Source organism: Symphalangus syndactylus, chromosome 8 (assembly GCF_028878055.3).
Source record: "Symphalangus syndactylus isolate Jambi chromosome 8, NHGRI_mSymSyn1-v2.1_pri, whole genome shotgun sequence".
Taxonomy (NCBI): Eukaryota; Metazoa; Chordata; class Mammalia; order Primates; family Hylobatidae; genus Symphalangus; species Symphalangus syndactylus.
The window spans coordinates 110955333-110970271 of record NC_072430.2 but is presented as its reverse complement, the minus strand read 5'-3'; the positions used below and the strand labels follow the sequence as shown (position 1 = coordinate 110970271).

The window sequence follows — 14939 nt, the reverse complement described above, 5'->3', positions numbered from 1 at the left end:
CCTGTACCCTCACAGTATCTTGGAAGTAACTAACTTGTTTTTTATTTTACAGACCCATAAGTAGAAGGGACTTCCCTTGTCTCAGATGAGACTCTGGACTTGAACTTTTGAGTTAACACTGGAATGAGTTAAGACTTTGGGGGAACTGTTGGAAGGTATGATTGGTTTTGAAATGTGAGAAGAACAGGAGATTTGGGAGGGGCTGGGGTGGAATGTTATGGTTTGGTTCTGTGTCCCCACCCAAATCTTATGTTGAATTGTAATCCTTAGTATTGGGGTAAGGACCCGGTGGGCGGTGACTGGATCATGGGGATGGATTTCCCCCATGCTGTTCTCATGATAGTGAGTGAGTTCTCACGAGGGCTGATGGTTTAAAAGTGTATGGCACTTCTCTCTCTCTCTCTCTCTCTCTCTCTCTCCTGCTATGCCATGGTAAGACTTGCTTGCTTTCCCTTCACCTTCCATCATGACTGTAAGTTTCCTGAGACCTCCTAGCCACGCTTCCAGTACGACCTGTGGAACTATGTGTTAATTAAACCTCTTTTCTTCATAAATTACCCAGCCTCAGGTAGTTCTTTATAGCAGTGTGAGAATGGACTAATTCAAAGGTTCTATTTACACTTTGGTTCATTGGTTTGTTTGAACTTAACTACTCTGTAATTAGTGTCTATCAGCAGAGAAGACTTGTTTGAATTTCTGTCCTTTTCATTTCTAAATCAAAGGCTTAGAGAACACTTAGATCTTAAGGTAGATCTTGGTAACAAACATCTTTCACAATACATAGGGCTTGAATTTATCAATGTGTAATGTTCCAAACGAGGAAATTAGCCTCTCTCTATTCTTTAGCCAGACAGGACACCCATATAACAAAACTTTATTTGAAAAACATTGTGCTAATTCACAGGTTCACGTCTGTCCCAGACCGGGGTACCCTGTGATGGAGAATGAACCTCTCATGTCACTTTATAGAAAGTAAAAGTTTTATTCAAATTGGCCATGAATTAACACGATTGTTTTTAATTCTTCATTATTCTGAGTAAAACATAACTGGATCTAGCCTTTTTATAATAGCATTTCTACCATTAAATTTAATTAAAATCATACGGAATTTATACAAATTCTAAATACAAAGACTCCTTTGTAAAACTGAAAATTCACTCAGTAGATTCTGAATGAATGAATTATATGAATCAATGAGTCTTTCATAAGGTTAAAGGGTGCCCGTATCAATTGTGAACTGAATACTTTGTATGAATAAAGCCTTAGAATTGTATACATTCTTGAAAGGAATAAAATATTTTCATTTAGAAAACTGATACTCTACTAGCAATTAATTATTCAGATCTTAAAGATGGAGATGACATGATGTTCTGAGGCAGGAATGTAACAGAATTTGGACTTGAAAGTCTAAGAACACATTCCTGACAGATTTGGTTCTTGCCACTGGTCACAGGGGTTTTCCATAACTAGCCCCAGGGTTTGGACAGAAATGAATAGAATCATCCAAAATTATATCCTGCTATGGACTGACTTTTGGGTAAACAGGCCTGGAAAAATGCTGAAAGGAGAAGGGAACAGCAAATGTATGGTGTAAGAAGGAAAGCAGCAGTTCTTCTCAAGAGAATTTTACATCCTCTCCCTTGCTCCACGAGAAAAATTCATCTAGCTGAAATTATGCTTGTTGAATGTGGATAAAGGGAGTCACATGATGAAATAAGTGTTCCATGAAGATTAATCTGTCAGCAGTGGGACTGATGGATTGACAGAGAGACCGACCAGAGGCGATGACAAGAACACAATGCAGAGAAGGGGGGAGGGATGGAGTCATGGGAGACACGTCAAGACTTAATCGGCGACTATTTATAGGCAGGAGAGAGAAGAGTCAAAGATGACTCCCAAGGTTCACTCTTAGATGGCTGGGAAAACAGTGGGGCACGGCTGAGAAGGATGAGGAAGGCAGGAAGGAGAGCTCTTTTTCTGCATGATTTACCTTCACACTGGGCCTCACCATTGGGCAAATGCTCCTGGGTTATTTTTTCTTTTTAATTTTTTTAACTTATTGTAGACACGGGTTCTGGCTAGGTTGCCTGAGTTGCTCTCAAACTCCTAGCCTTAAGTGATCCTCCCACCTCAGCCTCCCAAAATGCTTGGATGACAGGTGTGAGCCACTGCACCTGGCCTCCTGGGTTATTTTTTCACCAACTGTAAAGAGAAGGACAGTGGTCCACCCTGTTAACAAAGCCTGAGAATAAGTGAAGACAGAATGACACTAATAGTTACATAGTTAGCAGGAATGAGTCAACCCATGAGCAGAAAGCATTATTTAGGGATGCATGCTGAAGCAAGACTTTCAACAGCACAGCTCAGCTGTAGGCTGCTGGAAAGCACAGTAGCAGTTGGACCAAACCAGGATGAAATGTCCAAAAATGGTCTAGACTTTATGGAAGAGAATAATCAAAGACCAGAGTCCAAATTCAAATGCCCAAAGGGACCAGAAATGCAGAAGGGTTAGTGTTAGCAACAAAGAATGAGGGCACTGCAGTAAACAGCATGTGTCATCCTATCTAAAGAGGAGCCACATCTTACCTGTAGGTGGGTTACTCCCTAGATGAATTACTCCCACCCGGGGCCGTAAGCCCAATCTTCTGATTCTTCAAGAGAAATCATCACACCCACCACTCTCTACCATATTATGCCTTTTTATCTTCTGCAAGCACTTGTCAACACCTAAAATCTTTGTGTGGTTGTCATTGCTGCTCTGGGCATGTTTATGGTCTGTCTCCTCCTACTAGAAGTAAAGCTCGCTGGGGAGCCACATAATTGGCACTCATCTATGCTCAATCAATATGCACTCACCTCTTGACTTCCTAGGACTTACAATTTGATATAGAATAAATCCAGACCCCCTGTGTCTTCACAGTCTTCCTTCCTTTCTTCCACCTTCACTTCCTGCCACTCCCAATACACCCTACCTCTCTTCAGCATGAGCTCTGCAAAGGGAAGACCTGGGTTCAAATCCTGGCTCTCTCAGCCATTTACTAGCTATTTCTCCTTACTGAAGATACTAACTATAAATCTCAACTGCTACATCTATAAATGCCTATGTCACTGGGTTCCTAGAGGAACTAAATAGGATATTTAAAAATTGATTACAAATGTTACACTAGGCCAGGCACAGTGGTTTATGCCTGTAATCCCAGAATTTTGGGAGGCCACAGTGGGCAGATCACCTGAGGTCAGGAGTTCGGGACCAACCTGGCCAATATAGTGAAACCCCATCTCTACTTGAAACACAAAAATTAGCTGGGTGTGGTGGCACACACCTATAGTCCTAGCTACATGGGAGGCTGAAGTGGGAGAACTGCTTGAACCCGAGAGGTGGAGATTGCAGTCAGCCAAGTTCGTACCATTGCACTACAGCCTGGGTGACAGAGAGAGACCCTGTCTTTGAAGTTTCCTACACTTGAGTTTCCCCTTCTTGCACTCACCACCCAAATAACTTGCTGCTACCCAAGCAAGTCAGGCCTTTGCACGTGAAGCCTCTCCTCTGCCGATTCTGTGGATCTTCTTTTCTCCACCTTCTGCACAAACTTAACTCCTAATTGTTCTTTAGGGCCAGCTCAATTGTTTCTTCCTCTATGAGGTTTTCTTTGACTTCCCTAGGCAATGGTTATTCTCTCCTTTGGATGCCTACAGCCTTCTGTTCCTTCCACTAGTAACTGCACTAACATAAACCACACATCAGCAGCTACCTTGATTCTGACACTCCACCAGTGAGCAAAGGTAGGGACAAAGTGTTAGTCTTCTTCATTTTCCCCAGAGTCTAGCACAGCACCTGATTCAAAAGAAGTATTCAATAAATGTTTGCTGAATCAAACAAAACTGAACACCTACTATGTGTAAATCTGATTTATTGGAAACTATTTGAGTAGTTTCTTGCTCCACCATAAAAATAACAAAAACTACCAGATAGCTCTTGATTATCACATTAATGATGGGTAGCAGTGAGAGACAGTATCTAAGAATTGTTGATATAGGTATTTTTGCTACTTGAGGTAGTGTAAGTATATAGTTAGTGTGACTTATGCAGTGCTAAAAACTCAAGACCAAAATTGGCTCTCCTACTGATTTGGCACAGTGCCAAAAACACTTGAGTATTTTGAAGGTCCTTTTGAATTTTAGTTTGATTATTACATAAATTCCATGGGAACCACTATACTCTAACATATGAGTGTTCAATCATCAATTCATTCCACAGAAGGCCTACTACATGCCAAGCATTACAAGTAAAATCATTACGAGCCTGAATTCTATATATTACAACTTTGTAATGACTGCTTAGGAAGACCTGGAAAACTTGGGAAGGCTGTTTAGATAAAGGCAGCTCTTTAGATAAAGTCTGGGCTTGCTAAAGAAACTTCCAGAAGGGAAATCTTTTCCCCATGTTCCACAGTATAAAACTTTCTATTGATTTTTTAAATTAATTCCTTATAATAAAGGTCATAAAAATATATGTTCCAGAATTGTAAAAAAGTGTGCCAACATCTCATGGCAGAGACAGGTGGGACTCTTCGTCCCATGTTCCTCTTTCTGTTGTCCCATACCAACAACAATGGAACAACTGGTTTCTGGAAAGTCAAGAAATGTGGAACCAGTCCTGTCTTAAAATAGAGAAGGAAATAAAAATAATCACCAAGATCTAAAGTCACTTAAACTTCTCTCTCTTCTCTCTTCATCCTGGGGTGGTAGGTAGTAGAGAAAGCAAAAGACTGAGCCACACACAGGGCAACTAGTCAGCTTTCCCCAAAGTCTGGTGCTGTGCATCGTGCATCTTCACAATCCCTTCCCAACCAGAAGAGAAGAGACTCCTAAGGGAACATGATATAGGACAAGTAGTTTGTTTTTTTTGGGGGGGAGGGGTTGTTTGTTTGTTTGTTTTTTGAGACAGAGTCTCATTCTGTGGCCCAGGGTGGAGTGCAGTGATGCACACCGCAACCTCTGCCTCCCGGGATCAAGCGATTCTCATGCCTCAGCCTCCCGAGTAGCTGGGATTACAGGTGCGCACCACTGCGCCCAGCTAATTTTTATATTTTTTTAGTAGAGATGGGGTTTCACCATATTGACCAGGCTGGTCTCAAACTCCTGACCTCAGGTGATCCATCCGCCTCAGCCTCCCAGAGTGCTGGGATTACAGGCATGAGCCACCACGCCCAGGAGGACAACTAGTTTTTGACTAAAGTTTCAGGAAAAGCCTCCTTAACTTTCCTAGGAACAGACCACATAGAATTATCTCAGAATGAATGAATGAATCTAAAGTGTTTCTCCTGCTTTTAAAATGTATGGTCCATTGTATTAATATATTGCATTAATGGTTAATAAAACACTTATATTTAGTAATCATACAATTCCATTTATGCCCATAAAAGTCTCTACAAGTGAAAAAGATCGATCTTGATAACAAAGTAAGAGATATAAGAAAAAAGTAATGTTTTTTCCTTCTCTAGTCTCACACAACACTTAACCCAACACTTCTGATATCTGATGTATAGGAGGGTTTTCCCCACACACCAAGTAATTCTGCAGATTCTCCATTACATACCACCTCGGTGTCCTCCAATTCAATTCTGACACTCTTAGTCTGGAGACAGCGTCAGATCCACTGGTTGAAGGCCTAGTCCCACAAGCCTACAGATGCCCACTTCAGATGCCAATCTCAAGCTCCAGATGGAGGCCTGTGCTCCTGACAGATCAGCTATAAATTGGGGTAGCCACAATCCCCTGAAATTAATTTGCCAGAGCGGTTCACAGAACTCAGGAAATACTTTACTTACTCTTACCATTTACATAACAGATATTACAAAGAATACAGATGAAGAGCCAGATGGAAGAGACACACAGGGCAAAGATCTTCAATGCCCTCCCCAGGAACTCCACCCTCCAGGAAGTTCCACATGTTCAGCTATCCGAAAGTTTCCAGAATCCAGTCTTTTGGGTGTTTATGGATGCTTCCTTACTTAGGCATGACTGATTAAATCACTGGCTATTGGTGATCAACTCAACCTTCCGCCTCTCTCTTTGGGGTTGTGGGGTGCAAATCCTAAACCTCTAATAATGTGCTGGTCCTTCTGGTGACCAGCTCCCATCCTGAAGCTATCTAGGGACCCCCAGCTACCCATCTCATTGGCATATGAAAGACACTCATCACTCTGGACATTCCAAGGGTCTTCGAAACTGTGTACCAGGAAACAGGATAATTACCAAATACATTTCACAATATCACACAAAGCAAAATTAAATTTTTCCATTTCAGACCCTAATACTGCTACATGGCAGGAATCTGACTTCCTAGCTAGTAAGAAAGAATTTATAATAAATCATCAGAAAATAAAATTGTCTTTAAAGAATCTTGAATTTGAGTAAGCACCAAAAATCAAGGAATACAGCATTTAGATCCAAGGTGTCAAAACTCCCTGCCTGCTCTGGACTACCTTGGTTTATGCCTACTATCCTGGTATAATTATTAGGAGTGCCCACTTCTACTTTAAAAAATGGCACAGTTTGGACAACTGGTTATACATCACTCTATGCAGATAAAAAAGATTTTTCAACATTCTTTGACAAAGAAACATTAAGGCATTCGGAAACATTAGCATGCAAAGAGGTGGTTTGCACAATCTGCTTTTACACTCACCAATTCTGGAAGAGTTAATAAACATGTTAACTTTCACAGCTATAAAGACTGATCAACATTGAACATTTGTGAAATTTCTTCAGACAAATGTGGAGCTTGGCCTTGCAACCTGTATTTGGGAATTTCCATTTCCACCTCTACCCCCAGTCCAGGGATCCATGAGAAAGGCACAGTGATTCAGCATTTCTAAGGCTTTCATTAAAATGTGCTTCAGTGCAATGAAATCAGGGGATGGAAAAAAAAGGTACATAACACAGATATTAAAATAAAAACTTCTTTACATAAAAGCAGAAATGAAATTCTATACTTTCTTACTGAAACATTTCTAAAGCAGCAGAACTGGCAAGTGTCTCTCATCACTGTTATTAAGCAAGTCATCTTAAGATACAGCAGAAAGCAGATGGAACACTTTTTATCAACTACTTCAAGAGATGCTTAAAAACAGAAGTATAAGGGAGATCACAGAACACAAAGGGTAATTTCAGGGCACCCACCAAACAACAACACTGTCTATACCTGTACGGGAGCACTTTTAGAATCTTGCTTATCTCATTTTCCTGTCTCCTGGAGGATAGATCACGTCTTTTCACCCTTTTAATCTTTATCTCTTATCTTTGAATACTTAGCATACTGTTTGCACACAAGAAGGTGCAACAAATGTTTATAAAGTTAAACTAATAAGAAAAATGCTTTCAAATATGATTTCTGTAGAAACATTCTTTTCAAAGTACAGTATAAAAGAAACCCAACTACAATTGGGGGTGGGGACGGAGGATGAGACCGAATCATTCCAAGGGCAAGCAGGTGATCCACACTGAGAAGTCTATTCCTCTAGGTAAGTGGTGGGTACAGGTTTAACAAACCTTATTATCATGCAAGTCAGGTATATTACAGTCAAACCACGTCCCACCAAAGAAAACAGCCACATAAGGTTAAACTATAAGGCAAGCATTAGTCATAGCCTCAAATATCTGAGTTATTAAAAAGTTCCACTGAAATTTCAAGTCTCTGCTGAGGAGGGCTTGAGCATTCTTTGAAACAGGCTTTGAGGCAGCTGTTTTTCCTTCCTCCATCACCCTAAGCAAAGGTGCTGGAGTTTGAGAACTAACCACTTAACTCTAAAAGGTCCTATTCATAAGGAAAGCTGTAAAAGCCTCAATGCATTTTATCAAAAGGGCCTTGGATTTCTCTTCTTTAAAGACAACACCCATTTCTCCTATCAATAAGACAAATGAGTTAGACATGACCTATTAGTCACCCCATTAAGTTATATAGGAGCTTATGGAGAAAAGGGCTGGCTGAGAACAGAGACACATTTATGTCATGGTGGGTAGCAGCCACTTCAAAATAATGTGAAAGAAAGTTCACCTCTCCAGTAATATTCAAGGTGAAGGAAGCACTTTCTCAGAGACCTAACTTGTAAAAAATAGTAAAAATTAAACATTCGGGTCACCTGAATTTTATATTAGCTGCTTTACAACATAGGAAAATCACCCAAAAGCCTTAAATTTCTAGCTCCCCATAAATACTGTTACCACTCACCTATATGTTAGAAAACTAATAAAAACAATGATGTAAACTGCAGATACTTTCTTAAATTCTAGATGTTTAGACAGTTAACTGTTAACTGTTGTTCTCACCTGAACAAGTACAGGTCAAAATGAAACATTTAACATACAGACTCTATTTTCTGCTCCCGATAAACGACAGAGGAACCGATAATCCATTGTGTAAATCTGCTGGCGGTTCAAAATAATATTAATTCAAGTAAAGAATAGTACACAGGGAAGAAAATCCCTTAAACTCTTTGGATATTAAACATAGTTGTCTTCTACTGATACCTTGGTAAATATCAGTCCCACTTTCTGAACTAACCTGAAAGTAAAGCAACTGCTCATAATCAATGCAGAGTAGGTACTGAAGAATTATGCCAACCAAAATTGGTCTTCATATTATGCAAATAATTTGTGTCTAGTCACCATAATCTTTTTAAGTGTCAAATTGTTTACCTATTGAAAATACAACAGAAAACTTTTTTTCCTCCTACTGATCAATTAAAGAAACAGAGGCTGTTTAAACACTCAATTTCTAAGTGGAAAGACTGATGGAGACACTGCAGCCAAATAGCTTCTTGAAGCAATCTTGTATGTGCAGATTGAAAGCAGTTTTTCTATCATGGGAGGCAGTTTTATATCAAGGCAGAATACTACACCCTTACATAAAGCCTCACAGAAACAAGTCAGAATCATAAACACATTCACTTAACTACTGTTCAGTGCCCAATGTACCTGAAAGATACATGGATATCATTTCAGGTATCAGAAAATTCTAGTTCCCGTTTAGTCAGAGAAGAGAAACAACAGTCTTATCCCAGTAGATCCCAAGTTAATTCCTTCCAGTTTCTCCCCTATCATAGTATTAATTGCTTTCTTAATAAAACGCTGCAGTAAAATTTGTGAACTCAGTTTCTGGCAGAAAATCAAATCAAAGGAAAACTCTTCATGATAGTTACTTTTGCACAGCCAGCCTCCTGCCTACCTTATTATGTTTTTGCTGGTGTCTTGCCTTTGTGTCAAGAACGTGATACGGGCTTTCCGAGTCTTGGTTGATGTAATATATGAGTCTTGAAGGCAGTGTGATTTCTTTCTGCATTGCATTGCTGTAACTGATATTACTGCTGCTATTCTGTTGCAATGTATTGTCTTCATCTGCCAGGACGCCCAAATTTTTTTCTGCAGTTTCATTCCAATGCGGAGCTGGTGGAGGTAGGGGGTTGGGGGAGCAGAAAACACAAACATACACAAACACATACATATTTACCCCACAAATACATAAGCACTAAAATGCATTTTTCCTTTAATTGCAAACAGTTTTCTATTTATAAGCAGTTAAGAAGTAGAGCTACAGTAAAGCAAGTTATTTCAACAATAAAATGGCCTGGAGAAGTTAATAAATAGCCAATAAGGCTTATACAGCTGTGCACTATTTATTTTGATTTATGTCATATATACATTTCTAGTCAGACTCAAATCTATACTTCTAAGTGTTGGGGGGAGGGGGTAGAAGGAACTTGAGGGAAGAAGAGTCATTAAATGAACATGTTCAGGGGTCCTGCCCCCGATCTCCACCCCTTCTCTGAGTCCACAGAAGCACAACTCTACTTTGCCTAGTGGCATCCCATCCGAGAGCTAAGAACGCTCCTAAGATAACCTGAGTACTGAATTTATGGATACCGAATATTAATTGACTCTTTTAACAAAATGGACAATTCCCTTCTCTTTTAACTTTGAGATGAGCAAACATACTTTGCCATGTAGGGATACAGATGCTGGCAGCTTCCCAATTTCTTTTTATTTTCCTGACAAAGCCAGCTTTCTGCTTTCAGTGATTTCCAATCATCAAGATGGTATTATATTAATTGTTCATTATAACGACAAGCACTTTGAGAAATCAGAACCAAAGGTCGTGCAAGAAGTATGTCTTCAGCACCTTAATTCTTTGGTCCCCGAAGTGTGCCTCCCCCACCTTAATTCCAACCGCACTTAATATGCCGGATAGGAAATTTGAGGAAACAGCCCATTGCCTCTATTATCACTACATCCTCCCCGCATTCACATTAAGGCTCCACCACGCAAGTAGCAACTTGCTCCCTCGCTGTATTTCCCATCCACTGGTTTCCCCTCCGCAAGTTGCACAGAGATCGCTGAGGGACCCAGGATCCACTAAACACCTCCCAGTGGAACCAACAAGAATTGGAATGGGTTTTTAGCAAATGCAACAGAAATGGACTTCCAAAAGTGAACTGGGATGAATGGGGGTTTGGGAACGAGAAGGGTGGAAAGACAGGCAGGGAGGGAAGGAAAGGCCGAGCCGGGGACAAGCCCGGAGCACACGGACCCGCGCGCCCTTCGCTTTCCTCTGCAGGGCCCCGCGGGAAAGCCAACGCAAAGGGCACGGGGCCATACCCACCGCTGGGCGCAGCAGCCCCCCAGGCGCGGGGCCGGGACGAGGCGGCGAGCGGAGGCAGCAGGAGAAGGACGAGGAGCAGGCGGCAGGGCGGCGTGCGGGCCGGGGCGCTAGCAGGCACCGAGCCGGCGGGGCCGCGTTGGGGGCCGCAGGAAGCGCCGGCAAGGCTGCAGCCCGCCAGGGGCGGCCGCCGGGAGCTGCTGCCGGGCGGCTTCATGGCTCATAGCTCCCGGGCGCCGCTCCGTGTGGCCAGCGAGAGCGCCGGGCTAGCTGCGGGGCGGCTGCGGGCGGAGCTGGTCACGCCGGCTTGGCGCGCATGGTGCCGCGGCGGGCAGGGGGCTCCGGGCTCGGGGCGCGGGGCTCGGGGCTCGGGGCTGGGCGGCGCCCCCTTTCCCGGCTCGCCTAGCCTCGCAGCCACTCCCGGGGCGGGACGCAAAGGAGTCCAGGGGTCCTCGCCGCTCCGCCAACTTGGAGCCTCCCCAGCGGCTACTCCCTCCCCCGGCGGGCGCGGCCGCTTCAGCGACTGCGGGGGCTGCCGCCGGGCCTGAGGATGCTGAGGCGGCGCACGGGAGCGAGCGGCGCGGGGACGCGCGGAGCGGGCGTGCGCCCCGCCCCCCGAGAGCGCGCCCGAGCGGGGCTTCGGGTGCTGATGCTGATGCTGGATGCTGTGCTGCTGCTGTTGCCTGGCCCGGAACGCACTGCGCATGCTTTGTTCGGGGGCGGGGAAGGGGGTAAAGCAGCAGAGTGATGCAGCAGCCCAAGCAGCATCAGAGGTGACGGGTGGTACCTCAAAAGATGGGGGCGGTGGAGGGGGAGCTAGCAGTCACGGATAAGCCAGAAGAAAGAGAGTGCGGGGGCTTCCAGGCCAGAGACAGGGATGATAGGGAGAAAACAAACAGCCGAAGTCCACCTGCCTTTTCCACCACCCCAGACTTCACATATCCCCTCCTATTCCAACCCCTTCCTGCTCTGGATAAACTAAGGCCACGCATTTCCTTTTTAATCCCTTATTTATTTGCTTCCTGCATGTAAATATAAAGGATTGCAGCCGGGGAGGTAAAAATAGCGCGGCTCCTCATTCAGATTGCCAGCAGCGGGTGGGACTGCGGCTGAGAAGCGCGTTTGCGCCGCAGGCTGGCGCGGAGTGGCAGGAATCCCCCGCGCAGGGGCGCTCCGCCCCGGCCTGTGTCCTCCCTGCCAGTGCCTGGGGTCTTTGAGGAAAGCACAAGAAGCCGGACGGTGTTTGCTCAAAAGTTCAGAAAGTATGACTGGGCATATTCGGGAAGGACTTCGACATTCTGGCGGGGAAGCAATACAGAGATTAGAAACCGAGTGTGTGGCAGCTATCTTGGGAAATCCGTTGTTTGTCAACCACGGGGGTGGGCACACATTTAGGAGGACACATTTCTATTTTTGAGATGCAGTCCTGACTTCTGCAGAGGAAAGGGGAAATTTTCTCTAGTTGCTGTAAAAAATGTAAATCCCTGGCTTCGGTGGGTTCGCAGCCACTAAATCTGATGGCTTCAGATAAGAGTCTGTGGCATATTTCTGCCCCCAAACTCTCATAATGCAAGCATTCATTTATTCACCCTCCCAGTGACAATCTGAGTGATAACAATGTTGTCTTACTCCGACATCCACGGGGTGAGGGCTGGGGTGGAGAATTCCATGATTAAAAGAAAGGATGTGGGTATAAAAGTGCCATGGCCGTGACAGAACTCAGTGTTAGCCATCTTCTCCACTCACACTTAACAAAGAGAAAAGAAGAAAACATATAGGCGCGCGCACACACACATTACAAAACTGTTAGGTAAATACTGAGATAACTTCCTTTCTATGTTGAGCTAGGATATTATTATCACATATTTATTCCTGTAAATTTGTAATGGATGCTACCTCCCCCATGTGAGGGCAACAACAGTTTTCCCTTCTGCACACCATCGTGTCCCTAGGACCTCACACAGTGTCTGAGGCACAGAGAAATCGCTTGGAAAATATGTACTAAATGAATAAAGAAATGGTTGGTACACACAAGCAGAAGTCACACTTGGGGCAGGCTAGTGAACACTCTAGCCCCCCTTGGAGTGCCCACTGCAGGTCAATGTTCTTAGGGTTGTCTCCCTCAAGTCAAGTATGCTCTGGCTAGGTTTTCCGAATGTATATTTGACACAATATGCATCCTGAAAAAGGGCCTGACAGAAAGCAAGCCAGAAAGGAGATGTACAAGCAATGAGAAGGGAGAGGAAAATGAAAGGTGCAAAGCATCCAGATGCAAGTTACTTGAAAGGCATCTCTTGCAATTGAGTGACAACCTCTTAAAGTCTGTTCTCATAAATAAACCTACCAGCCAACATGGACTGACCAAACACACCCACCAGTTACAACACATCATTTCATACACTTGGGGTATGGAATGAGGATTCAATATAGTTTTTTTTTGTTTTTTTTTTTGAGATGGTGTCTGGCTCTGTCACCCAGGCTGGAATGCAGTAGTGCGATCTCAGCTCACTGCAACCTCTGCCTCCCGGGTTCAAGCGATTCTCCTGCCTCAGCCTCCCAAGTAGCTGGGATTAGCTGGGATTACAGGCACGTGCCACCACACCTGGCTAATTTTTGTATTTTTAGTAGAGACGGGGTTTCACTATGTTGGCCAGGCTGTTCTCAAACTCCTGACATCAGGTGATCCACCCACCTCGGCTTCCCAAAGTGCTGGGATTACAGGTGTGATCCACTGCACCCGGCCTCAATATAGTTTCTAATGAGGGGTTGGGGTATTTACAAAGAGGGATGTTGTCTTATGTACTATAATCAAAAGACTGCATTTATTTACAGAATTTTAATGGTTACAGACATTAGCTAGAGTCAAGATAAGGTATCAGTAAATGAAATAATGAGTCAGAGAAAGAGTACATTACTTAGAAAAAATGTACTGGAAGTTTAGTCTTTAAGCCATATATTTAAGGGAAGATTAAAAACAGAATCAAATATTAACTGATTAAATAATTTAATTGGTCAACTTGGTAGAGTTAGTAATATTCTTATTAGGTAGTTCAGAATTTTTATTGTTATAGAGTTTACTTCTAAATATTCCCCTCTGTGCTTTCATAAGATTTAGTGACTTGCTTAATCACTTACCACCTACTGCTTTGCTCTGTATTCGTATATGTGCATATCATCTTTCTTCCATCAAAAAATACTGAGAGCAAGGCTGTATCTTGGTCATCTCTGACTCCAGAGCCTAGTATAGTACCTGGAATCAAATCAGCATTCATAGAGGGGCACCCACAGGTAGGAAAGGGAGGGATTCAGCAAGCTGGACTGGAATAAAGAAATATACCAGAAGCTTGAGTGCTATAATGGCCCTGGTTACAAATGTGTGTTGGATCTTAAGGCCATCAGAGGACCATTGGAGTGATCTAGTCAAAGTGGCAGAAATGGAGAAATGCTGCAGTCGTAGGTGAAGGCAGGTGGCCAGAAGGTCCATGGGAAGGAAATTACACCAGGCAATATGGACCCTAGGTAAGCACCATGAAGGGTGCATGTGAGCAATACCCAGGAAGTGTCGTCATACTGTTCACAAAAATGGTCCATTGGTCTGGTGAGGGAAGAGATCAGAAGGTCTCTATTTGCCAAAATCTGTTTCCAGTGGTAGAACTGGACCCACTTTGCAACAGTGAGAAAACTGGGTCTGGACAGGAGCAAGCAAAGGACAGAAATAGAAATATTAGATGTGGAAGGACTTGGCCTCAAGAGGGCTGAGATGCTAAGGGAGAAAGTAGAAGAAGGGGATGACAGAAGAGAGGTCCAGAGGGTAAAATAAGTAAAAAAGCAGGGGAAGGTAGCAAAGCAGACTTACAAGAGCAATTGGAATGGAATAAGCATTTGCCCAAAAAGCCAAGGTCAAAGAAGGTGTGCAGCAAATTAGTGGACAGTGCTGATACTAAGAGAGATCTGGGGAGTGAAAGCAAGAGCACGAACAAGCCTCAAACAGCAGCTCTGGCTCAAGAGCAGCTTATACCCAGGAGCTCGCTGGGACAGCCTGTGTTACACAGCCAGCTAGAGAAGGTTTCTCAGCCTCCTTTTAGAATAGCTGTGAAGACTGATTTTACCAGTGGAAGTGGATACTTCAAAGGAGAAGAGACAATGCATTTCTTCATGAAAGTAAAAAGCGAGTGTGCTTCATTATTGGTACTTGCCACGTGGTTCAGGAGTCAGCAAACATTTTCTGTACAAGGCCAGATAATAAACATTTTGGGCTTTGTGGGCCATATGGTCTCTGCTG

At 43.5% G+C, this 14939-nt stretch overlaps 1 protein-coding gene across 3 annotated transcripts in view; it reads right to left on the bottom strand.

Moving 5' to 3' along the window:
• Nucleotides 1-11256, bottom strand: part of ADAM23 (ADAM metallopeptidase domain 23) — a 178725-nt gene extending 167469 nt beyond the window's left edge. Inside the window, exons 1-2 of one of the 3 annotated variants that reach the window (XM_055290367.2) lie at nucleotides 10661-11256; nucleotides 9230-9447 (exon numbers count right to left, since the gene is read on the bottom strand). In XM_055290367.2, the coding sequence (XP_055146342.1) occupies nucleotides 9230-9447; nucleotides 10661-10874 (432 nt within the window). In that variant the 5' untranslated portion in view covers nucleotides 10875-11256. The remainder of the gene's footprint in view (nucleotides 1-9229; nucleotides 9448-10660) is intronic. The other 2 variants (XM_055290366.2, XM_055290365.2) reach the window with 2 other exon arrangements.
• Between the last annotated feature and the right edge of the window lie 3683 nt (nucleotides 11257-14939).